Source organism: Amphiura filiformis, chromosome 5 (genome assembly GCF_039555335.1).
Source record: "Amphiura filiformis chromosome 5, Afil_fr2py, whole genome shotgun sequence".
Classification (NCBI taxonomy): domain Eukaryota; kingdom Metazoa; phylum Echinodermata; class Ophiuroidea; order Amphilepidida; family Amphiuridae; genus Amphiura; species Amphiura filiformis.
In genome coordinates this window covers 10,580,052-10,605,621 of record NC_092632.1, presented here as the reverse complement: position 1 = coordinate 10,605,621, position 25,570 = coordinate 10,580,052, and the positions used below count along the sequence as shown (strand labels likewise).

The 25,570-nt window shown below is 35.5% G+C and overlaps 1 protein-coding gene across 1 annotated transcript in view; it reads right to left on the bottom strand.

Moving 5' to 3' along the window:
• Window positions 1-21,587, bottom strand: part of LOC140152607 (cyclin-dependent kinase-like 1) — an 83,242-nt gene extending 61,655 nt beyond the window's left edge. The window contains 5 exon segments of the mRNA XM_072175021.1: window positions 1,142-1,232; window positions 7,365-7,437; window positions 7,940-8,061; window positions 18,669-19,111; window positions 21,392-21,587. Of these exon segments, the coding sequence (XP_072031122.1) occupies window positions 1,142-1,232; window positions 7,365-7,437; window positions 7,940-8,061; window positions 18,669-18,836 (454 nt within the window). The 5' untranslated portion in view covers window positions 18,837-19,111; window positions 21,392-21,587.
• Between the last annotated feature and the right edge of the window lie 3,983 nt (window positions 21,588-25,570).

The following is a 25,570-nucleotide window of genomic DNA, read 5'->3' as shown; positions in this document are numbered from 1 at the left end:
CTGGTTGATCACTCGATCCGCCAATAGTCATCAACAGTACTAGCAGCACAAATCCGAAGCAGAGTCCCTTTTACTACAAAATGTATGTACTTTAAGTGCCCAGCGCATAATTACCCAGTGCCGCCGACTGGTTGATCACTCGATCCGCCAATAGTTATCAACAGTACTAAGTCCCTCTTAGATCGCAAATGCTAATGATAAGCACCTAGCATGGATCCTAAAAGGGATTTTGCTTCTTACTGTACCTCTACACTGATACAATGATCGTACAATATGATTGGCACAAAAACTCATATTCCATAACATTTTGGTCATTTTGGAGCTATGATTATTGAATGGAGGTCATTAAATTATGTCATTGTAAATGACACCATTTTGGATCATAGTGAAAGTGCAAATCATCTTCCTATATTTAAATCCCAAGATTGACTGAATTTGGGTTGATAAAAGACTTGTTTCAGTTGATGTCTTTAATATTCTGTTTCAAACTTGTTAACCAATTGGGCCCTTCCATCCCTCTGTGGTAAACAAGGATAGGTATCTTTATTGGACCTCTCACACAAATGCATTTCTGTATTCTGTCTTTGTATCCTTTCCTCGTTTGTGGAACAAACTCCATATCTGTCTGTCTGCTCTGCAAATTCTCTTCTACTTTTATGAATGTATGTATTTAATTTTGTATTTATTTTTGTGTTTTCTTTTATATTATGAATTATGTTGTGTAACAGGAAAGGGGAGCAATCTGTGTTTGGACTTACAAGTCTATTTTTCTTTCCTAAATTACCATTTACTTGCTTGTATTAATTATATTGTTTGTTTATTGGTAATTCAAATAAATATTGTTGTCGTTGTCGTCATCATCATCATTATCCCATAAGCCTTTGCATTTGAAACCCTAATGTCGTCACGGCAGTGAAATGCATGGTAACTATGTTCACTTATGTAGTTACTGTACATTCACCGCCATGAAGTGCGCATTAGCATGATGACAATATCAGATGTGACAATATCAGGGGTAATTAGGCTTATGGGACTTACCAAGGTGAAATGGTAGGATCTACTTCTTTCCTTTTCTCCAATTGTTGAAAAGATGCTACAAGAACTACAACTGCACAACACATTTAGTCAAATCAATACTTACTTAGTATTCTTGCGAACCCAAAGTCACAGAGTTTGACTTGACCTGACTTTGTAATCAAGATGTTCTCTGGCTTAACATCTCTGTGTATACACTATATAAAAGAACAAATAATAATGACATCAAATATTATACAGTATAATGACATACATGTATTTGGGATTTGTCATGTAAAAATATTGGCTATCACAATATTACACAAATATTACTGGATTTCCTTTCATTGCCATTCACTTCTCAGTGACAAAATGTTAACTTTCTTTTTGCAATAACATGTATAGAACTACCTTTTAAAAACATTATGTTGAGCAGCATTTTCTTTTACATTGTTTATTTGATTTGATAAAGGGATGTGACCAGATTGACAGCCTCGTGCATTTAGATGTTATGAATGAAAAAGTGATATATCTTCATCCCCATGGTGGTTACCACCCATACTGTTCTATGGGCCCTTGTCAAATACATTTTTGATTCTAATAGCTACATGTAAACTGCTTGCTAGTGCATTAACTGATTTAACTCAATACTTCAGAGTATTTGGTACTGTGAGGTACAAAACACAATAATATGAACCAATATGACAAACCACATTCAATTCATATTTTCACTTATAAATAAATAAAATTATCCTGACATCTACAACAAGAACATTCATCCAATTTGTTAAGACATTGCTATTTTCAGTTGAACATAATAGCCAGATTTAGGTCTCCAGATTTGGTCAGATAGAATGTGACCAGATCTGATAATAATCATTTACTTCTGAATGTTGTAAACACATTTAGTCTCATTGACATTTTTGATTGCAAAGTTAAGTATTTTCTCACATTTTCCATTGTTTTTAATTACGCATATGCATGGTTTTCATTTTCATTTTGGCAACAATTATAGATTGGTAGCTGAGATCAGGTTACAATTATTTTAGCATCTTATTTTTAAAAATAAATTTCCTACATTTCAAATTACTTATACAGCCTTCTTCTACATAAAACACCGAAATTTATTTATACTCCATTACTGCAATACCCTGCAACCTTCCTTCTATTTCCAATTGGAATTTCTATCAATAATCATCACCACATTATTTTTTAATAATGTCTACGCTACAACATTATTGTTGATCAAATTGAATGTGATGTTGTTGACCGAGGTGTTGTTGCTATTATGTTGTTTTCCTATCTTAGCAACAAGCAACTGTGCTCATAAATACACTTAACCATGCTTCAATTTACGGCTTTCAATTAATAGTCTGAATGAAGCACTGCACTGCTATTTTGCAGTGTATCACTCAGCTCATATATCTAACAGAGCATGAAGAAGCTCAATCCATACCATAGCCAATAATAACGGCAGCTGAGGTAGCAAGATGCTCTGAGCATTTAGTGACATGATATTTTCACACTGTCACTACTATTACCATTTTACTAAGCATATTATTTCAATAATATTACGGTAATTCAAAAATTTAATGAATTGCAAGAACAGGTTATTCTTATTCTTGAGATAAAAATATGCGAGCTCATTTTCATTGGTACAACTGGACATATGACATGAAACTTGGTGTAGGACAAGAAAATTAACACACACAAAAATGTGCAAGAATGGAATACATACAGATATCAAGTTCATTTAATGCCAACAGCGAATGTGTAATCGCTTACAGCTACATTACCTAGCAACATCTTCAACTGTTATGATGGATTTGCTAATATTGAGATATTGCTACCAATGTTTTGATTGCTGTAGTTAAGAGCAGCCCTGGTAACCTTAATCAAGCTTATGAATGCATATGGCACACTAATATTAAGTAATTTACTCTGAAAGCATTGTTTGAAAACTGTTTGTAAGTTGCCTTGAATGCTTATATTAATCCTAAATCATCTGATAAGCTAACATTACTTTGCACATATAGCTTTACATAATGCTCACTTAAGTTTCAAAATAATTGGTTTGTTTTAGATGGGGGTGTATAGAAAATGGAAAAAAGTCGTATGAGTAAACAGTCTAGAGGTCACATGAATGTATACTTAAACGAGAGTTGCATCAGAAATAGTCTGTAATTTTGCCTAATCTCTTGGCGGAGTATAGAACTTCAGGAGCATTAGTTGGCAGCTTATTTTTTAATGGGCGATTAGCAAGGGTGGCAATAGACTGTAGAAATAGAATTGTTTTCCAGAAATAAATTTAATCCTGTTTACATGTACCTGGTATTACTTTTAACAAAACTAATTATTGAGCTGTCAAAAAAGAATGTGCCCCAGTCAAATATCACAGTTCACATATCCATAATGTACATTGTAACACCAGAGTTACAAATACCTGAATCAGATCATTTGTGTCAGTAACAATCTGATCCGAACATTGGTGACAGATCTGTTTAGTTACCAATAATATTTAGGTCTGTTTATAGTGACATAGCTTTTACACAAATTACTTTTGTACTGTGAAAAGCAATCTAATAGCATACAAGTATGAGATGGCACACCTTTCATCTTCGTGGAATGCATTCTTTTGGTCCACTGAATTAATCTGTTGCTATCATTCTAAACAAATATTAGTGTCCTAGTGATGGCAATGTTTAGTTCATAATATTTATCCTTGTACACATTTGGGTCACTCCATATGAAATCAAGGAGGCGCCCCACCTGACCCCCTCAGATTTGCTTTATATTTAAGTCATATGTTGTACCTGTAAAATATTAAAACCTGCAAATTTGAGGTCTGTATCTCTTCGGATTTTCTGTGGCAGCCATTTGAAGTTAGAGTAGGGGGGTCTAAATTTGGACCCAAAAGTTGCCCTTTAAATAAATTTCATCTTTGGGAGGCTGTGCCTTCTTTATAAAAAGAGAGAGAGGTCTGAAACTTTGTGTACATACTAACTGCATGCCCAATTTGTCAAAAAATAAAAATATAAAATTCTGTAATTGCTGCGTTGTGTCACGGGGTCATTAAATATGCAAGAAAAAATGTAATGTTTTGTAAACTGGCAAGTTTAGCTCCCCTAAATTCACATTTTTTTTTGTCAGATTAATTATTTTTTGTTTTCACCGATGCTATATATAGGATAAATACAATGCATACCCAACAAATTGGGGTCACAACTCATTTACATTTCGAACAGCGCCCTCACGAAGATGAAATTTATTGCAAATTCAACATTTTCAGGGGCCCAAAGTCGATGTGGTCCACCTTCAAAATTTATAAAACATCACTTTTATACAACTACTAGTCTTAAATTACAACTTTGCTAAGTCCCAGTAATTGTATAGGTTGACTTCATATAAAATGACAAGCCCAAAGTTGACCATTTTCTTATGATTGCATGTAGTGCAAATGTGCCGAATCGAAGGCTTGAAAGTCAAATTGGCCACAATATTAAAAATAAATGATTAGATGAGTAGTTATTGGCCCTATTTACTTGTATTTCCATTTCGTTTTCAATATATACAGATTTTCTATGGTAGCCATTTAAAGTTGGAGTGCAGCGCCCTCACAAAGATGTTTTGTAAACTGGCAAGTTTAGCCCCCTAAATTCACATTTTTGTCAGATTAATTATTTTTTTGTTGTCACCGATGCTATATATAGGATAAATACAATGCATACCCAAAAATTGGGGTCACAACTCATTTACATTTGAACAGCGCCCTAACGAAGATGAAATTTATTGCAAATTCAACATTTTCATGGGGCCCAAAGTCGATGTGGTCAACCTTCAAAATTTATAAAACAACACTTTTATATGACTACTAGTCTTAAATTGCAACTTTGCTCAATCCCATTAATTTTATAGATTGACTTCATATAAAACTCCAAGCCTAAAGTTGACCGTTTTCTTATGATTGCATGTACTGCAAATGTGCGAATTCGGAAGGTTTAAAAGTCAAAATGGCCACAATATTGAAAATAAATGACTAGATGCATAGTTATTGGCCCTATTTACTTTTATTTCCATTTTATTTTCAATATTGGGGTCAATTTGACTTTCAACCTTCCGAATTCGCACATTTGCACCCTTTTTGCACTACATGCAATCATAAGAAAATGGTTAACTTTGGGCTTGTCATTTTATATGAAGTCAACCTATACAATTACTGGGACTTAGCAAAGTTGTAATTTAAGACTTGTAGTTATTATAAAAGTGAAGTTTTATAAACTTTGAAGGTGGACCACATCGACTTTGGGCCCCTGAAAATGTTGAATGTGCAATAAATTCCATCTTCGTGAGGGCGCTGTTCGAAATGTAAATGAGTTGTGACTCCAATTTTTTGGGTATGCATTGTATTTATCCTATATATAGCATCGGTGACAACAAAAAATAATTAATCTGACAAAAATGTGAATTTAGGGGGCTAAACTTGCCAGTTTACAAAACATTACATTTTTCTTGCATATTTAATGAGCCCGTGACACAACGCATAATTACAGAATTTTTTATTTTTTTTTTTTGACAAATTGGGCATGCAGTTAGTGTGTATGCAAAGTTTCAGACCTCTCTTTCTTTTTTATAAAGAAGGCACAAACGCCCAAAGATGAAATTTATTTAAAGGGCAACTTTTGGGTCCAAATTTAGACCCCCCTACTCCAACTTTAAATGGCTGCCACAGAAAATCCGTAAGAGCTACAGACCTCAAATTTGCAGGTTTTTAATATTGTTACAGGTACAACATATGACTAAAATATAAAGCAAATCTGAGGGGGTCAGGTGGGGCGCCTCCTTGATTTGATATGGAGTGACCCATTTACATATTCGCTTCCTGCTACTCTATATTTTGTAGTGCCCTGGTGTCCTCTGACAATATATTTTTACTAGGTAGGGGAATGGATTTTTTGACCCGGTATTTTCTGGGTACAAAATACGGATCATGATCCGATTCACCATTACCAAGCTTGTTTCTACTGGGACAAGAAACATGTGTCTTGCACGATGCACAGCATTTTTTGGCTAAAGCGCAAGTATGGCAAAAATATTTTGGCGAGAGAGCACCTGCGCAGGGTATCACGGTCATATCCTAAATTTGAATGTCCTAATCTGGCAGCTCATGGTGTAAATAACATTTAATCCATGATCGACGAAAATTGCATTACTTTACCAGTGGATCTAGTAATTGGCTATTATGGTAATTAATTTACAGCCAATGTCGGGCCAATGGTCCTGGGCCAAAATATAAATGTACAGCATGATTACCCACTACCATTTCTACTGGGCTTGTTACTCGCCGGGGTTACTCGCCAATACACGGCTACCCTCAGTAGAAACACTCTACACACAATTTTAGTAATGATACCGAAAATGTGGTTCGGATCTATAACTAAGTTCACAAATAAATATGACACCAAATCTACATACAAACATGTATCAACAAAATTAATATTTTGCATCTTCATTTTGGATGGAGAGGACTTTAATTAAGCCAGTTGTATTGATTTCCATCTACATGTATATGCAATTATGCATTCATTCATTGACTGCTGTTTGCATTTCAAGGATGCAACACAGTTAAAGCTTCAAATGTATGTAGCTAAACCAAGCCACCTTGTCTCCTCATACTTTATCATGTACAGGCTGTATGATGGTATCCATCAGTTTTGATGTTTATTGAAAAGCAAGCTTCTTCCAAACACAACATTGAGTCACCTTAAAATATTTAGGACACCTCCCGGGATGCCTTGGACATCAATCTGCAAATTGGGTGGATCTTATGTTGCATTTGGATGTGGCTGTCTTGTCAATAATCAATCTTTGTGCTAACAGCTTGTATAGGAATTTACACTCTTGAAAATCTTATTTGCAAAAATAGATATTGGTATTGTAGCAGAGCCTTAAATTTTGCAAGAAAAAAATTAGGAATCTACTCTCCCTCTTCTTTTCTATGTAGTACTAGCAGGGTACCGTAATCAAATGCATTCCTGAGGCAGTGTGAGATTTCCTATATCACAAATGTCATATCAGCCTCTTAGCTGGCACTTCCACAGTCATCCATATTTTCAGCTGTTTTACATGAGGTAATATGAAGCGAAAAGATGGCCCATCGGAGGACATTCACACAATGACCTGCTGAGAATACCCTACAATATTACCTGTAAAGCTACTTGTACATAGATTGTCTTTCCTATTCCATTCCCTTTTGCCAGTTTGCATACTTGCATGGAATAGAAAAGCACAAATGATACCTTGTGAGAAATGCAATGTCAGCGGAACAAACTACTGAATATGGTGATACTTACATTATGTTGATGGCAGAAATTAACAGCTAGAATTGTTTGATAGACTATTCTCTCAATTGCTTCATTGTCACATCTGAAATAACAGAAAGGAAGATATGCTGTTAATTGATAATAAATACCTCTAAAAATGCCACAGCATTGAAAAATTAGATGGTCAAAGTGTTTCTCATATGTTCTAATGTATTATATTGTCTAGCCAGCCCTAATTTGCATAATTGTATAACTAATGAGCTAATTTACATAAATGCCAAATAATTATGCAAATATGCAAATTAGAGGGCAGCTAGAGAATAAAATACATTAGAACATATTAGAAACATTTTGATCAAGTTTCAAGGCAAAGTATGAAAAATAAAAGTATCCTGAACATTTATGCATGGATTTTTAGCAAAATATTGGCAAATATTACATACTTTAGAATGAGCCTTTCCAGTCATTTTAGCTCGTCAATGTTATTGATTATTGATAAAAACAATATGTGATACAAATATAAATTAATATATTATGAAATCCGTATGTCTGATTCACTTCAAACAAAAGGCATATTGATATCAATTTTGTCACTCCTTTCTTACCCTGTCGGATGCTCTTCAAGTTCAGTCAATACTGTGTGGTCGCAGTACTCAAATACTAGATGTAATTTTCGCTTTCTTCTAAATACTTCCAATAAGTTAACTAGGTTATTGTGTTTCAGTTGCTGCAAAGAAACAGAAAACATAATGTAAGGTTTATGGATTATTTATCTTATCACAAATTTCAAAATAAATTGGTATAAGAAGGACATTCCTCATTCAGAATGCAATTCAATATGTTTGATGTGCTCTCAGGTCCCACAATACTATACAAATGTTGCGTTGCTATTGAGTCCTTAAAACTAAAACATGACTTTTGAACAAGTTTTCTTTCTTTCAAACTTGTGGGAAGAGAGCAGTAAAATATCCTCTGAAGATTTCTAAGGAGAACTTTTTAACAATGAGAGCAAATTTGTGGTGCAAATCATTCCCACATTATGGAGCTAGATGTTCTATGCTGGCAACAGGGCATAGCTATACACCTCATCCCTAGTGATGATTATTTGCTTTTTCTACTGAGCCAGGGGGAACTCGGTACCATAGAGGATGTACCGCAAACATTTTCAGCTTTTTTGTATATCAATTACCATTTTTCTACGTCAATTTTGGTATGGATGGGTCCTTTTTTCAAACTTTTCTCTTTTTTTACTTTGGAAAATAGCCCAATTTTGGCTCACTGTACTAGTTACAATTTTTTAATTTCCCAAAAATTGGGGGGATTTAGCCAAAAATTATGACTTTTGGTATAGATGATAGGTCCACTTTCAAATTCTCAAAGGCAAACATCAAAAATATTGAAAATATTAAAATGCTGTGGTGCAAGCTTTTCATTATAAACAGGATGATTGAGTTCACAATGAAAGAACTGCAATATATTTGATCACTATAAATTATTTTAAAAAATCATGCTATATTCAAAACAAAGTACAATGCTTTGGTTTCTGAAAGGTGTTTGGCAATTAGGAAACTGATAAATCAGGATGACCCAATTCTGTCAGTATGATCATCAACAGTAGGACAAGCTCCTCATTAGGACATTCCAATTCAAACTTGATATCTGTCGTGGATGGTGGATGGTCGGGACCATAAATGTGTCAATATTACAAGTGCCAGTCATTGTGACAATTTAAAATGTAATAACATCCTTGCTCTTACATCACAACAGCAAATATTTGACCTAGGTGTCTTAATAGACCTGGGTTCAAGTTAGCTGTTTTGAACTATTCTCTAGCTAAATGACTTGACCAAGCAAGCACTAATGAAGACAATGACAACAATCTGAGAATGTCAACAGTTAAAAATAACCTGTTTATCTGTTGCTATGTGCACAGAAATCAAAGAGCAAACTTGTCAACTTCTTACAATTCCAAAAGCTGGTACAACCTGAGCAAACCTTGGAAAAGCTTTCAGCAAAGAATATATTAAAATCATGGAAGAGCCATAAGTTGGAAAAGTGGATAAAACTTAATGATTTCTTCTTTTTTGTTGTTGTAAAGAAGCCACTTGAACTGCTTCCTAAATCTTTGGCAGACAACATGATTACTATTACATTTTGTAGATACCCATGGACAACGAAGTTGGTGAGATTTGCTACATAATTTGCTTCCCTAGGGTCCCCATTAACCATGCTTGGCCCAAATTCACAAAAATAGGTGAGTTTTTTTTTCTTTCTTTTTTCAGATAGGCCTAAATGTGGAAATATATTATTTCATTTTATTATTTTTTGTGCTAATGATCAATTTTGCTTACTTTTGCAAGCAATTGTGTGACAGTGTCTACATAGTTACACATGACGTATATGTAACTATTTTCATTAATGGAACAGTCTTGAAGCACTTAAAACTGAACTTATAGCTATTTAAAATATCTTGAATAACATTTTTGCTAACATTTGTTCATGACATACCATTATTCTAAATATTCTTCTCAGTATAAGATGGTATTTGGTTGCCAACACCTGTGTTATTCCCAAAATTGATTCTTAGTAGTGCATTGATTATGTTTGTTATAAATAAATGCTTATTTCTGGCTTTCTCTCCATGCCACCAACAACATTATCATATGATTATGGTCATTTACCGTCATTTACATGTATGGTTGATTAAAAATATTAATTGAAAATAAATAAAAAATTGTGTTTTTTAGGAGGTAAGCCCAGTATATGCTCTCCACATAAACACTAACGCTAATATAATTATAATTATGACATTGCTTTCGTTACTTCGTAGTAACTGCAAAAAGACAAAAGTTGTAATAAATCAATACTGATATTATTGACGTGATAGACCAGCAAATTGTGTTCACAAATATCTACACACTTAAGATACCAATGAGTATGACAGTACTTGAATTCATTTCAACGTAAGTGGCAAGGATAGATTTCTCTTGCACAATTCAGGTTAAGTCCAATAAACCGATCATGGTTTTTGAAAAATAAATCAATATCAAAATAGGCCTATATAAAACAACAAGTAAAAATGGGCTTCCAAAAATCAAAGAAACAAAATAACAATAATTTGAGCAGGCATACATGTAACATGTACCATACAGTATTAGGGAGGGTGGGTAATCATAGCCCGAGGTACTCACACCTCTGTCACTACGATTTCCACTGGCCTTCTCCGTAACCATAGACTCTGAAACAAAGGTCTGAGGCTCCTGAGCCTATCTGGTCCAGGGTACACAGTATCAAATTTCATTAACAAAATATCACTTCTTACTGTTCCTCACATGAAAATAAGACTTAAACAAAACATATTTAGTGCATGTTTGAAAATTTTGGGTATAGGCCTACATTTAAAGACTGTAAAATGACCAAATTTGTGACCGTAGCGATCGTCACCATAACAAAAATTAATGTCTCATAGAGATAACATGGTGGCCATGGTGGCGAATAAATTTCATATTTTTGCTGTGAAATGCAGGTTTAATGAAGGAAAGAGATGCAGGAAGTCTTCATAGTGTTCTTTGTAAAGATTATATCACAAAACTGAACATGTAAGCAGGGTTGTAGCTAGGATATTTTTAGTGCTGGGTGGCATTTGATGAAAATTATTTGGAAATTGTTTGCCAAAATGGATCATCTTTAAATAAAATGGTACAAATTTGGCCTCTGAGTGGTAGGCCCAGTGCTCAGATGGAGCTAAGTGGTGGGCTCCAAAACTGAGTGGTGGGCTCTACCGCCCACTGCAGCTACATCCCTGCATGTGAGTACTTTTATGAATGCAGGGTGAACCTTTGAAACTGCGCCAGGAGTTCACAGTTCGGCTGCCTCCGTGTGCCCCGTTTTTTCCAATACTACGGAAGTCATGGCCCTATGGCAAGGAAGGAGCCAATAGGGCTATGTGTCGGGCTAGGGTAATCAGACCTCCCCCACATTTTTTCTTGGTCACATTTTCCAACGAGTAGGGCCTCCATTTTTTCTTAGTCACATTTTCCAACGAGTAGGACCCAACTTTTTTCTTAGTCACATTTTCCAACAAGTAGAACCCGACTTTTTCTTAGTCACATTTTCCAACGAGTAGGACCTGACTTTTTCTTAGTCACATTTTCCAACAAGTAGGACCTGACTTTTTCTTAGTCACATTTTCCAAGGAGTAGGACCTCCAGTTTTTCTTAGTCACATTTTACAACAAGTAAGACCTGACTTTTTCTTAGTCACATTTTCCAACGAGTAGGACCTCCATTTTTTTGTTAGTCACATTTTCCAACGAGTAGGACTCGACTTTTTTCTTCTCAAATTAACTTATAGTCACAGACCAATCTGATCCTGATCTGATCATGCAAGAAAGACCAACCAACATTTAATAGTCTTTCTTCCACGATCACAAATTGATTACATTGAATGTGTTCCTAACATTTTCCTACACCTTTTTAGGGCGAAATATGGAAACGTTACCCAAAATATATGTGCCAAAAATCACTTGCCCCCCCTTTCGACCTGCCAAAATCGCTTGACCCCCCCTTCGACCTGCCAAAAATGCTTGTCCCCTTTTGGCCTGCCAAAAATCTTTGCCCCTCCCTATAATTCACCACCCTAGGCCTACACATGAAACCCTGGAGTAGGGAGCTTCAAGAACTCCTAAATACCAAAATGTTCATGTGCAGATGAAACCTGTGGAGTATAGAGTCAAATGGACAAAAAACAGGGAAATATTCTGATTTGGGGGGAAATATTCCAATTTATTATAAACTAAAGGCAAACTGTGAATGATCCTTGGTGGAATAATCTATTCTCCATTTTCATACAGATGTGTACATGTAGGCCTAATTGCAAGAATGTGTATTTTAAAAGGTATGTGGGTTACCACCAGAGAAGCTCAGAGAGGGAACAATGTCAACAAACTGTATGTGGCCCCCATTTTACAGATAGATGTATTGTATAACATTAGGCAAATAGAAAAACTTGTTGTGTCCATAATTTGTCAATTGTGTATGTCACACCCTCGTATTGATCTTGGGTCTTTAGTAACTCATTGATTAATCTGTTTCTATTGAAAACTTACTGCTTCAAAAACAAGTAGAGCGATGGCAAAGAATGCCCTGGGAGTTGTTTGGCAGAGGAGGAAGGGGGATCTTGAGAAAATGCAGTTCAGATATATGCGAAATTTCCTGCTCGCTGCACTCGCAAATATATGATAAGACAATTGAGTGTTTTAAATTCAGGTTCCCAAAAATCTTGAATGTGTAAGGGGGCAAAGATTTTTGGCACATCGAAGGAGGGGAAATGGTTTTTGGCACATCGAAAAGAGGGCAAAGATTTTTGGCACGGCCAAAGAGGTGGGGAGGGGAGCGATTTTTGGCAGACCATTTTGAGAATTCACCACCCCAGGCAGGGGTACACATAATTATTGCACCACTCCTAAGCATGGACGATATCGCACTGTACGATAATATCGGGATATAATTTTCAATATCACAATGTAATATTTTTAAAGCTTTCAATGATGTGCCTACGATATTTCGCATTCAACATGGCAGTATAAATGCATTGCGCGACACCGAAGTGACGAATTCAACATGCCGACTTACATAAATACCATTTGATCGCAAGTTTTGAAGCAAAAATGTTACTTGACTGAATATTTTTATTTGACTGAAGTAAATTTGTTTGAAAATAATATTTGTGTAAAGCATACTTTCATGTCCTACTGCAAGTAATTTCATTGCGATAGTCTCAAAATTGAGCGATTTTCGAAGGTCAAATTTTACGTGCTCAAGTTGTTTTGAAACTTAAGGGTAGACGAGGTATTGTTGGTCGAAGCAACATTAAAAATCGATTTTCATTATCTATATATCAATATATTATTGAAAATTAACGCCTTGATGTTTTGCAAAAGTTCATTCTACAAATCATATACTTTGCAAACTTGCTTAATATATTGTTGTTAATGAGTTATGTACGTTTTACAAACGTGTTGTTGTTTCAGCTCCCTTAACAACGTAACTCAAGAACCGCAGCACCTATAAAAGTGTATCTGTGATATTTATATTCTTCTACACGCTTCGCTATGAATTGAGCAATGCAGTTTTTGCCAAAGCTCACTACCATTCGTAAGATGCTGTGAACTACCAAATCACAACAGTTTAAAATAATTAATAACCTTAAGGAAACTAAAACAACATCGCGATACAGCCGATATTGTGATATGTTTTTGGCCACGATACGCGATATGGAAAACACTGGCGATGCCCATGTCAAAATCAGACACTTTTGGGCAGGTTATAAATTTTGAGGTTTTAGATATTTTGCTCCATAATGCCATTTTCCCCAATGAAATCGGACATTCCTAAGCGAAGATAATGAGTTTGTAAGTTATGGTAATATAAAATTGGAAATTGAGATATTGGCCTTTAAAAATATTATTGACAATGTTGAGAGTAGGAATTACCTTGAAAAATGTCTCAAAAAATACAAGATGCCACATGCCAGTTATATTCCGGTCTGAAGCTACTAGTATCAGACAATATTTTTAACATTAATAACATCACAAATTCGCAACAAACCCAAATTGTGAAAAAATCATTTCTCCATTTACGATCCTGCCCAAAAGTGTCTGCTTTTCAAGCTAAACTGGCGAAATATGTTACAGAAGAAAGTGCCCCCTTGCCCCCCCCACCCCTTGGCTATGCCACTGAAGAAATCTTAATTTCATTTTTGACAACTGTCAGGTTTTGAAGGGATGGGTCACATATTATATAGTCACTCACATGTACATTAAAAATACATTTCATGTACATTTTGTAGCTCCATGATCAGCTCAGGTTGAACAACCAATCCTATACATGGCAACATCATACAAATAATTCACCCCATCTTTATGTCATATAAATCTGTCACCAAATTTTTACAGCTGTACAATAATGTCTACATTTCCATGGCAACCAGGAGCAGCAAACTACACAAGGGCAACTTCATGTGTCACTTCTGAAAGTTAAGGTTGGCATCTGACCCCTTGGTTTGTAAACTGATACCAAGTACCTGCTACACACTGACCAAAATTTAATCAGCAGAGTTGGATGAATTTGTGAAATGGCCCATTTCACGGTTAGGCGCCACTTTTTGATTTTCAACGTATCTGGCCTGGTGTGTAAAAAATAATGGGGTTACAGAATTGACTGTTGGTGATTTTTCATTGTCTCTGTATAGCCTACCTCCACTAGCTTAATCGGCCTTTCTGCTTTTATCTTTCAGGGCGCACAGGGGTCAGAAGTGGTCAAAAACCACATTTTACTAGCAACCTAAAAACAGACATTTATTTTCCAATGCTGCCACTTTTAACTATGTTGAGCCTACCAGCTGCTTTTGTTGTTTTTATGTAATGAACAAGTTGCACTATACAGCCATACATGAACAAAGTAGTAGTTGTCAGTTAAACTAGCATGAGAACCATTTAAATTTCTGAATTCGGATGTGACATTTTCCGTTCACATCTATGTACCTTATTCAATGTGGAATAGATCGACTAATACTTTACATGAATGGCAAACTAGTGTGTTTTAGTAAAGTTCAGAGTCTTGTTACTATTTGTTGAACAAATTACACTTGTTGCTCTTAATACGTAGATACAGCGATATTTTGAATTTTGCCAACAAATTCCGTTCACAATTTTGTCACATCCGATTAATTTTCCAAATAGTATAATTTATTAACAAATAAGTGGCAGAATTTGTTCTCCTTGATTTTTAAAATCTCCTGTTATGAGCTATCTAATGACACCATTTAATGAAAACTCCTTCATCAACTTAGCTTGCAGATGTCATTTCAAAGTTTCCGTTCACATGTGTCACATCCATGGTACCTGTCACATCCAAAATAGTTTCTTCAAAGAACTAAGACAGGAATGGGACTAGGATGCCAGTTTGAAGTTATTTCATTACAAGTTTGTGGGGATCAAAAGGCACAATAAGTTTTTAATTCAGCATGCCTTCTTTAATTGTGACAGGAGATTCAAAAAGCTTCAATTTCCGTTCACATGTCACATCCTCAAAATTAGTAGTTTTTAGGCAAAAATACTTAAACAACATGATATTTGACTTTCTAAAATACGTTTATTATTTCATACATGTCACATATGATTATTTCATGGCTTTGTTGTTGTCTTTTAGGGGACAGTTTTGTATACAATTTACAGAAGCGGATGTGACATTTTCAATTGTGAACGGAATATTTCAGTATTGTAAACATTTTGCTTGGCAAAAATATAAAGGGTCAGGAAAAACATTTTAGCATTGCTCAATTCAATAGAATCTATCAAAATATATGTGTTAGAAGTGCTTTAAAGCTTATATTTTGACAAGCAAACTGTTTATAATAATGAAATATTCTGTTCACAATTAAAATGTCACATCCACCTCTATAAATTGTAAACAATGTTTTAAAATGAACACTAACACAGGTTAATATGTTTCAATATATCCCATTTAATTTACTGAGTGTGTGAAAACTCTTTGAATCATTATTTTCTGAAACATACTCTGCTTTACAATGTGTGGTTTCCGTTCACATTGACATCAGTCACATCCAAAATTGCACAAACATAAGAATCTTGAATTTGACCTGTGCTTTCAAACTGGCTGATATTATTTGTGAACATTACCCATACTATGACCATCAAAGCTGTGAAATATCAGAGTCATTCATTGATTATTAAAATTGTTGAGTAAACCTTTTCATGTCAATTTCCCTTTTTTACCACAAAAATTACATGTAAGTGGCCATAAATTTGTCATTACACAACAAAATTTGCCCAAATTTGGTCAGAAGAGAGCCTATGACATACTTGTTTATTTTAAATATCTATTATATATGTATTGGACAGTAAAAGTATAAATATTCACTACTCAATATTTATCAAATTTGTTAAAAATTACATAACATGAGATAATAAATTATAATTTTCTTCAAGAAGTAGAAAGATTTAAGCTGGGAAATGATATTTTTATGAAAATCTGGTCTTATGTGGAAAAAAACCCCAATTAAATGAAATTTAATCCATTTTGAAAATTTCAAGTTTTTTTCACCAAAAGTGGCGCCTACATGTAACCGTGAAATGGGCCAAATGCATTCAAGTTCACAGACCTTTTCCACACTCCTGGTGAGACAATATTAATGTGCATTGTACAATATACATTGTATACTTGTGTAAAAATAATTTAAACTAAATGAACATAAAGCGACTCTTGCTGGTGCACATAAAGTCCAGCCTCAATATCCCACAGATTCTGTTATCCAGACACAGATCTTCACGTAGTATTTCATACACTGAAGCCAAATTTTAGAAGGACATAATGTGGTATACATTAATTACATCACTCCAATACCATCTTTTAGTGTTTTAGCCCACTTTGAGTAACATTTTTGTTTTAAGGGGGTACTACACCCCTGCCCAATTTTGTGCCTATTTTTTGCATTTTTCTCAAAAATTATAGCGCATTGGGGGCAAGTAAAATATGTATATTTAGGGGCAAGGACTATACAACTACTGCACTGGAAATTTATTTCAGCACAGACAACAGTTGTGGAGTTACAGTCAAAAATGAGGGAAAACCAATATTTGATCAATAAATCAATAACTACTTGCTTTGAGTTGCTGAATTTTCAGTACAGTGGTTGTAGTCATTGCCCCTATAATATATCTTACTTGTCACCAATGTGCTATAATTTTTGAGAAAAATGCAAAATAGGCACAAAATTGACCAGGGGTGTAGTACCCCCTTAAGCACTTCAGACATTCAATGCAGATTTAGGCCTACCATCCCTGGGCCTACAAGGCTACAATACATACAGTAGGCCTACAATTACAACCAGTGCCGACAAAAATTTGAGAAAGTTTGACTTGATTATAATTATCTGAGAGAAAAAAAACCAAGCTACAACAGTAATGACAACCAGGAATGATGGTAACTTCATTGGCCATGATCATGCACCATGAATAAGGCTGGCATTTTCGGTACCCGCCCGAGATTACATTACCTGGGCAGGAAATACCCTGCCCAGGTACCCTAATTTTTTTTTTTTTAAGTTTTTTATTTTTTCGGTTTTAAACTTTAAAAAAAAAAAAAAATACCAAAATGCCAATTATGAATAAACAAACATAATGCATTTGGGGTTGAATTTTAACTCTAAATTGTTTCTGTTTGTTTGTTTTTCAAAAACAAGTATTCAAGACTGTTCAATTATTGTGATCCAATCTGAATGAAATTAATCTATTGTCAAACCCACCCACATGAAATCACACCACCTGACTAATAGTGTAGGTAACCAAGGAACTTCACATTGGAGCATTATCAATGACACTTAGCAGATCATCTGTAGCGTAAAAAGAACCCTAAAAGCTAGATCGCAGGTGAATTTGAGATGAGGTGTTTTTCTCCGATGTTTTTCAGTCTAATCACCTGCTTTACCTTGAATACCTTCATTATGTGTCAGGCTGTCGCCAGCAGCTATAGATGTAGTCAGACTGAATCACACTACATGAGCAAAAATGATGTGTTTCTTTGTCTTAAGCATCTCTGTTTATTTTAGTCTTTGATTCCAGGGGTGTGCTTGCTCAATACAATTGGGTGTGTGGGCAGGGATGTGTGTGTGTGTGTCATGATAGTACATGTAGGCCTATTCAGTATTTCTGATTATCCAGAAAAGACTGTCTAAAAGTATTATCTCTAGCCTATAAAGTTACATACATTGTACAAATGATACAACTTGCAGTTTTTTATTGTAATTATACCTAAGGCAGGCTTAAAAAAAATTGTTTGATTGGCGTAACCCGACAGACCCTAAAATTAGGCCCTACCCTAAAGTTTGTTCGGATTATATAAGGCGGAAATTATTCGGCTTTTGTTATTTTTACTGCGCACGTCAATAAAGTCCCAACTCACAAACTTTAGTATTGTTGTTTTTTTGTTGCAAAAAAAATTAATTAATTAAAAAATTTAAGATTAATTTTTTTTAAAAGGAAAGAAAAACAGTTCCAAGGTCTTTATCAAACACAATCTACCCTATTTGTTTATGTTACGCCAATCAAGTTATTGCAAGTTTACACAGGACTTGCAGTCCTCCAGCTATTTCACTGTATCGACATCTATCTGTCACTTCAACATTAATGGTACCCTTTAGCAAATTGAAATACCCTGGGTGGGCGCTTATTGGGGTATGGGCACTTATTGGAACAAATACGGTACGGTAATTAAGACAAAACAAACAAACAAACACAAAGTACAAAAGACTTACCTTTAACATTCTAATTTCTCTTAGAGCAATTTTCTTGATGAGTGGATCATCCTCCGATTCCACAAATCTTTTTATAGCTACAATTTGTCCAGTGTCTTTGTTCTTACATTTGAACACCACTCCATATGAACCTTCTCCTATTTTGCTTATTTTCTCATATTTCTCCATCGTGGTGATGGTGAGGAGTTTGTTGAGCTGTTGGAAGTTGATTTAATTGCACAAATTTTGGCAATTGTTTAAATTACAATACAGGCAGGATGTGATGTCTTTGAGCATTCAAAAGCTCTGCTCCATCAGGAAATGTATCGTCCACTTATGTGTATCCACCATAAATGAAGTTCCATCGGAGAAAAGATATTTACTTTGAATAATCCTCTCACTTTCTGCTATGACGGTAACATCTTGCTTTGAATGGGTATGAGTCACATTGGATGCAAACAAATCTGAAAATAATCAATTTAAAAGGTGAGTGTATAATGAGTATATTCAGTAATTATAATTAGTAGTAAGTTGTATTATTTGCAACTAGTTCAGTGATTTTTAAGCAAGCAATCACTAATTAAACAAATTTTGAACAGCATCTTTGTGTCACCAATCACCAGTGTCCGAAATAAGGAAAATATGGAGGTTGTCCCGAGGATAACTAAAGCATAAATTCTGCTGGTCCTCAAAACATTTTGGTTGTCCCCAAGATGTGTCATATTTAAGAGGTAAAATATAGTGGTTGTCAAGAGGATAAGTACATCTCAATATGGTTGTCCCCAGTGATTTTTGGACAAGAGGACAAGAGGATAAGTGCTTATTTCGAACACTGCCAATCACCATGTTTGTCATCAAAATAGGTTTACAATGTTACTGGGGGTAACACAAATTAGGTCAACAACCACAAGGTACTGCATTGTTCAGGGTCAGAATTTCGGGGTGAATCAGATAATCGATTCTCGCAAAGATTCTTGTAAACAGATTTGCGTTGATTCCCGCAAACGTTTGTAGTTTACACAGAAGTTTCCGCAAGAATCAAGATTGATTTTCGCACTGTGAAACGAAATTCTGACCCTGATTGTTCACTAATTGCATTTTTAAGACATGATGTAAAACAAATTATTCAAGACTATTTTGGCATTTACAATGTAGATTAAAGAGGCGTGTTCCAATTTGTCATGGTATGTTTTCTATCTTAGATTGAGGCCAACCATTAAAACAATGTTTCTAAATTATTTTGAGTTGTATTGCTCCCCGGGATTGCTCACAGTGGTTTTGATATGAAGCAAAAACGTGTAGAACAATGTGTATCTTCTGGTGCGGTTACCACAAATAACTAAGTTTTTATTCAGACTATTTAATTTAAACCAAAAATATTTCAGGCATAAAAAAAAATTAAAATGTACTTTGTGATATTCATACTGATTTATACTGATGGTGCTAATACACAAGCGTATAATATTTTCCAAGGTTCCTTTGACAGCTTAACCATCGCGTATACATGCGAGACGTCAAGCGTGTGCATGATTTGAACCTTGTCTAAATAAATACACACTGGACGGCTACCAGTACGCTTGATTTGTAAAAAGAAATCTGAATCAAACTTTACAACGCTACTCTACCCGTCCATATCAGCGAGGTTATCTGCGTACAACAGCTTACTACGCACAGCCACGCAAAGAGTATGTTCCAGAAATTAAACATTTTTTACCAAACTAGATTTTGATGGCATGGATGGCATGTAGCCCATATTAAAGCCATATTATAACATTTGCTGAGGAGGACACCTCACTGAATTTTTTTAATTCATTTTTTTTACACGATTAAATTGTACTTTATTAAACCAATATAGCCTGCAAAAATCAAGACTCTAGGTGCTGTAGTTTTGTCAAAATCCGAGATTTTGAATAAAACGCCGGATTTGGCGCTTTATTATTTAAACGATGGAATTATTAGTCGAACGCATGTATACACGATGTTCATACCACACAGTACGTACACGGCGTGCGGGACGGTGATATACACAACAAAAGGTCGTACTATAACATGACCGAAGGAGTGGTACGTATTGCGACATGTGCGCTGGTAGTAAATTCCAATTTTCTTTGCTTTGCCGTAGTTGTTCGGCTCAAAAATAAAAGGGGATATATCTGACAGTAAAAGCTAACATTTTATGGCAAAGAAATGCTAATCTATTTTGTTTGAAAATGTTATAATATGGCTTTAATAGAAAAGTTACTTAAGTGGAACATACTCTTTGTGTGGCTGTGCGTAGTAAGCTGTTGTACGCAGATAACCTCGCAATATGGACGCGTAGAGTAGGCTCGTTGTACACTCGTGTAGCATGATTAGTCGCAGAGTAACAAGCGTAGCCGTAGACTTGAATGTTCCACGATGTACACAAATTTAATAATTTTTCTATAATCACGATAATAATATGACTATGAGCTACATGCCATCCATTGGCTAGTTTAGTGTACATCATGTATGTGGCCCGGGATCCATTCACCATGTTTACTGATACGGACTATGTTCTCGTACATGACGTTTCATGCATGGTAAAATATAAAAACACATACACAACTCACAGTCACAACACACATGCACAAGTACATGAAGTACGCATCCATCTCAATGAAATTAAGTTAAGCTTACTTCAAACTTTGACAATGTGATTTGAACAACATATTTCTACAAGTACAATCATGACAATTATATTCTTCATATTCTTAATTTCTTACCTCAAATCCAGCATTACAATGTCACATTGATTTTTCATACACTCCTCGGTATTGCTTGTTCTCACTCAGTCATGTCAGTGATCAATTCGATCCGTCATTTTTTTCGCAGTAGATGGACGAAGCACACGGATCGTGAGAATCCTCATCCTAATTAGCATAATAAATTGATGAATTTATTCATCCGCAGCATAAATAAATGCTGCCAAACATCACAATTTAACGCATAGCTCATCAAAATTGTACTGAATCATCTGTCAGGAAACTCTTAAGTATTTATATGTATATCATTTCTCAAATTAAAACAATTACTTAGGTACTATTTTGGGTGTGCGCATATGTATGTAGAGTAGATGCAAGGACCAGTTGCATTGAAATGCAAATTTGTTCCCTTGGCGACCGCTCTATCAGCTGACACAATAACATCGCCACCGCAGCATCCAGCATTCTGATTCTGGTGGCAGCAGCACTGCAAACCGACAGAACCAGGCAGCGGTTCCTTTAAAATCAAAGATAGGCCTATCTATTTTCAGGATCTTTCTAAAATACCGTAAAATGGGGGTAGGGTAACTTTGGGCACTTTTCAGAGTTTTTAAACCACTGCTTCTGAACAGAACCAATAATATATTTCTAATTAACTCTTTTTTTATGACATTAGGGGTCCCATCCCATCTACACCTTGAACATGTTGAAGTTGAGCAAGATTTTTAATAATTTTGTAAGGGTGCCCTAGGGGTTAAAATTAACCTGACCAAATTTACCCCACATTTGGGGCAACTTGGTCAGAATATTACATTCCATGAAGAAAAAAAAAATCATAAAAATTGATCTTCGCTGTAGGCCTATATGGGAAAGGTGTTGTTTTTTGTGACATTTGACCCCATGCAAAATTAGTCAAGCACACATCCTTGCTCACAAATATCGATTTTATTTTTACTGAAAAAATGTAAAAATATGCTCCCTTTTGGTCAAAAATCCTGATTTTTTCGTAAATTTCGAGGAAATTGGACATGAACGGCTATTATTTCTTCCAAATATATTTCTTAACAAATTGACACCAAATATGACTAAAAACAATATTGCTGTACGAAAATATGACCATTTAAAAAAATATATTTGACCGACCAAAGTTACCCCGCTGACCGAAGTTACCCCCATTTTACGGTACACAATTACTTTTTAAGGGCGTTCATTTGCCCACAGTCTGTGATTTTTCTTTTCTCTACTCCAGCTCTGTTTGTAAAAGAACAGATCTTCAGGATTTTTTTAATTTGAAAAGAAATGAACATTAATAGTCAAATGGTGTCTCCAACGGACGTTCATTTTATCTGTCCATTGGACTCTTCCTCAAGGTGCCTGGCGCATTGTTCATGTTAAACAGTTAATCGTTCAAATTAGCTCGTGAAAGTTACTTTTTGCATGAAATTATTCTGGGAAAATGTCCACAAACCGGGTCATGTAAAATCAGCCACACGAGAAGTGTTTTAAACTACAATGTACGGGGCCCGCGGGGATCTCATAAAGAAATAGGTAACTAAAATTTGAAGATCGTACATTATGACTTAGGCCTGGGGGATTTTTTTAGGGTTAGGCCTGTAATTTGAATGGGTGAAATCATTCCTCACAAATCGCCAGCAAAGAGTCAGGATCAATGCTGAGTGTTCAGATTGGGCAAATGTGACCGGCCCTCTCTGGTTTTTGATTTTTATAAACGATCTCCCAGCTAACATCTCCTCTAGAATCCGGCTCATTGTTGACGATTGTGTATTGTATTGTCCCATCAAGAACTCTGTTGATGCAGAAAATCTTCAACAGGACTTAAACAAGTTAATAACCGAGCTTCTGTCTGGGATCCATTTACTCAAAATCTCATATAGACAAACTGGAATGTGTTCAGAGGAGGGCTGTCAGAGTCATCATGAACGATTACGGTCGTTTTTTCAAGTATTTCGGACATGATGTCTGAATTGGTATCGAACCCTTATCGTAGAAAAATCGCAAGACTCACTAACTTCCACAAGGCAAGAAGGGGGTCTCCTGGCGGTCCCGGTGCAAAAACTGTTGCACCCGGTAAGTCCCGGTTCGTCGTAACTCTCGTCATTCCAACAAAAATTGTTTCATCACCAATAAAAACTGTTATCTGCACTCATACCACTAACTGTAGCTAACAGTCTGTGACTGGAACCAGTTACCAGAGCATCTAACAGATATCCAAAACTCAAGCAGTAACCAACCACTACCTCCACTAAAAGCATCATTCGCAAGCATGTCCACCAACCTACTCGTGTGGCTCCAACTTGGATTTATTCAACTGGAGCGTTGCAGTAGTAAACTACAAGACAAGACAAGACAAGTCCATCCAAAAGAAGGTCCGTCCGACCGTCGCCAAAAGCCAACATCCCAAGTCAAAGACCGGATCGAAAGATCCGTCGCGCTTGGAAGCTGTCATTTGGAGGGTCCCAAATATGGAAGGGGGCTCGGAGTCCTAACTTTTAATTCAATAGAGGATCATAAAATTATCAAAGGCTTGCGTGTAAGCAGAAAATGTCATTTAAATATTTTGATCGCATTTCTTTGCAAACCATGGTGTGTGCCCGTTGGTAAAAAGTCCGGTAAAAAGTTTCACACGCCAAGCACGTGACGCGACGTAGTCAAGCAAGATAAGGCGCAAAAATAGGCGTGTAGAAAATGTGCGAAAAAAGTCCACGCAGCTCGGTAATTACGCAGGCACGCATTTACGCGTTTCATTGATCGTTGTCTGGGTGTCAGGAGGCATAACAACCGTAAATAAACAAATACATTTGTCAAAGATGTTTCATCATTCCTCTCGTAGGACAGCGCCAGAACAGTGCATTTATGATCGTTGTCTGCCCAACTTCGTGGATCGATATACCTTTTATTTACTACTAAATCGTGTTTTGAGCTTTCGTACAAGCAGATTGGAAGAATCCTGCTCTGTTCCCAAATCGTGGATCCAGACATTACAGTATTGGATGCCATTACCAGAGATGTTTCCACTTGAATGCAAAGAAAACGTACTTCATGAACTTTTTGGGCTGTTTGCGAGGATGTTGACAACGGGTTTTTTTTCTCGAATAGTGCGTCCATCCAAGCCAAGGTAAGTACCGAAAATTATTCGCTTCATTGCTCCAACCAGTGCAGTTAGTTCATGGGTTAGGCTCTGGTTTAGGCCTACTTGAAACATGAAAACTAATATCTCTTTCTTTAAAATCTATTAAACCACTTTGCTTTTCATTAGGTCTATACAATTTTCAAGCTTTTTCGTTACTAATTACTAAGCATAAGAGTCAAGCATAATCGATTTCCTGAAAATAAAATCAACACTGCAATCAGGATATAATAATTTATATAAAACTTTTTCTAGTTATTGCAAATCATTAAATAAATAAATTGATATTGATAATCATATTTCAGAGGAATTTTTATGATAATGATGTGATGTGTGATGTAATGTAGATTGTGTAATACGAAGTCATAATTATTGTAACATGATGTAAACTTTGCATGCAATGTAGTTTCAAGACCTTACGTTTCATTTGAACATGTACGATTAGGGTCTTCGAAAAGAGCGGTTTTGTATTTAATCTATGATTGCATACATTACATACACAGAAAATGGGATTTCAAATTTAACTTTGGAATTTTAAAAGTATAAATCATGTGCTAACACTTTTCTTTGATGACTTCGATTAAAAATTGTTGTGTTTTTTCTTTCAAATATCTTTAAAAAGACATGATCTAAGCTAATAGAAGGACATAATTCGGTTAACATCTTACTATCAATAGGGGAATGTTGTGACTGACTGACTGACTATGTGTGTATGGGAACGAAAAGGCTCCGTTAGTTTCGATTCAAACGTCGCGGTCGCCAAATGTCCTGTTATTAATTTGGTTGAAAACGGTCAAGAAACGGGAAATCACAAGCTATGCAGCAAATAAAAAAGAAGCTAAAAGGGAAATGTAAGAAAGGACAGATTTAGAAAATAACGGGAACGGGAAAAAAAAAAAAAAAAACATGGTAACGGAAAATCGCAAGCTTAGCAGCAAAATAAAATTTACCTTATCAATGATTCTACCTGTTCAGTAGGCCTAATTTCTCCTGTTTTAGTGAACGCTCCATCCCATTTACACACCTAGCGGTTTTTCTTTGCTCTGTTCACC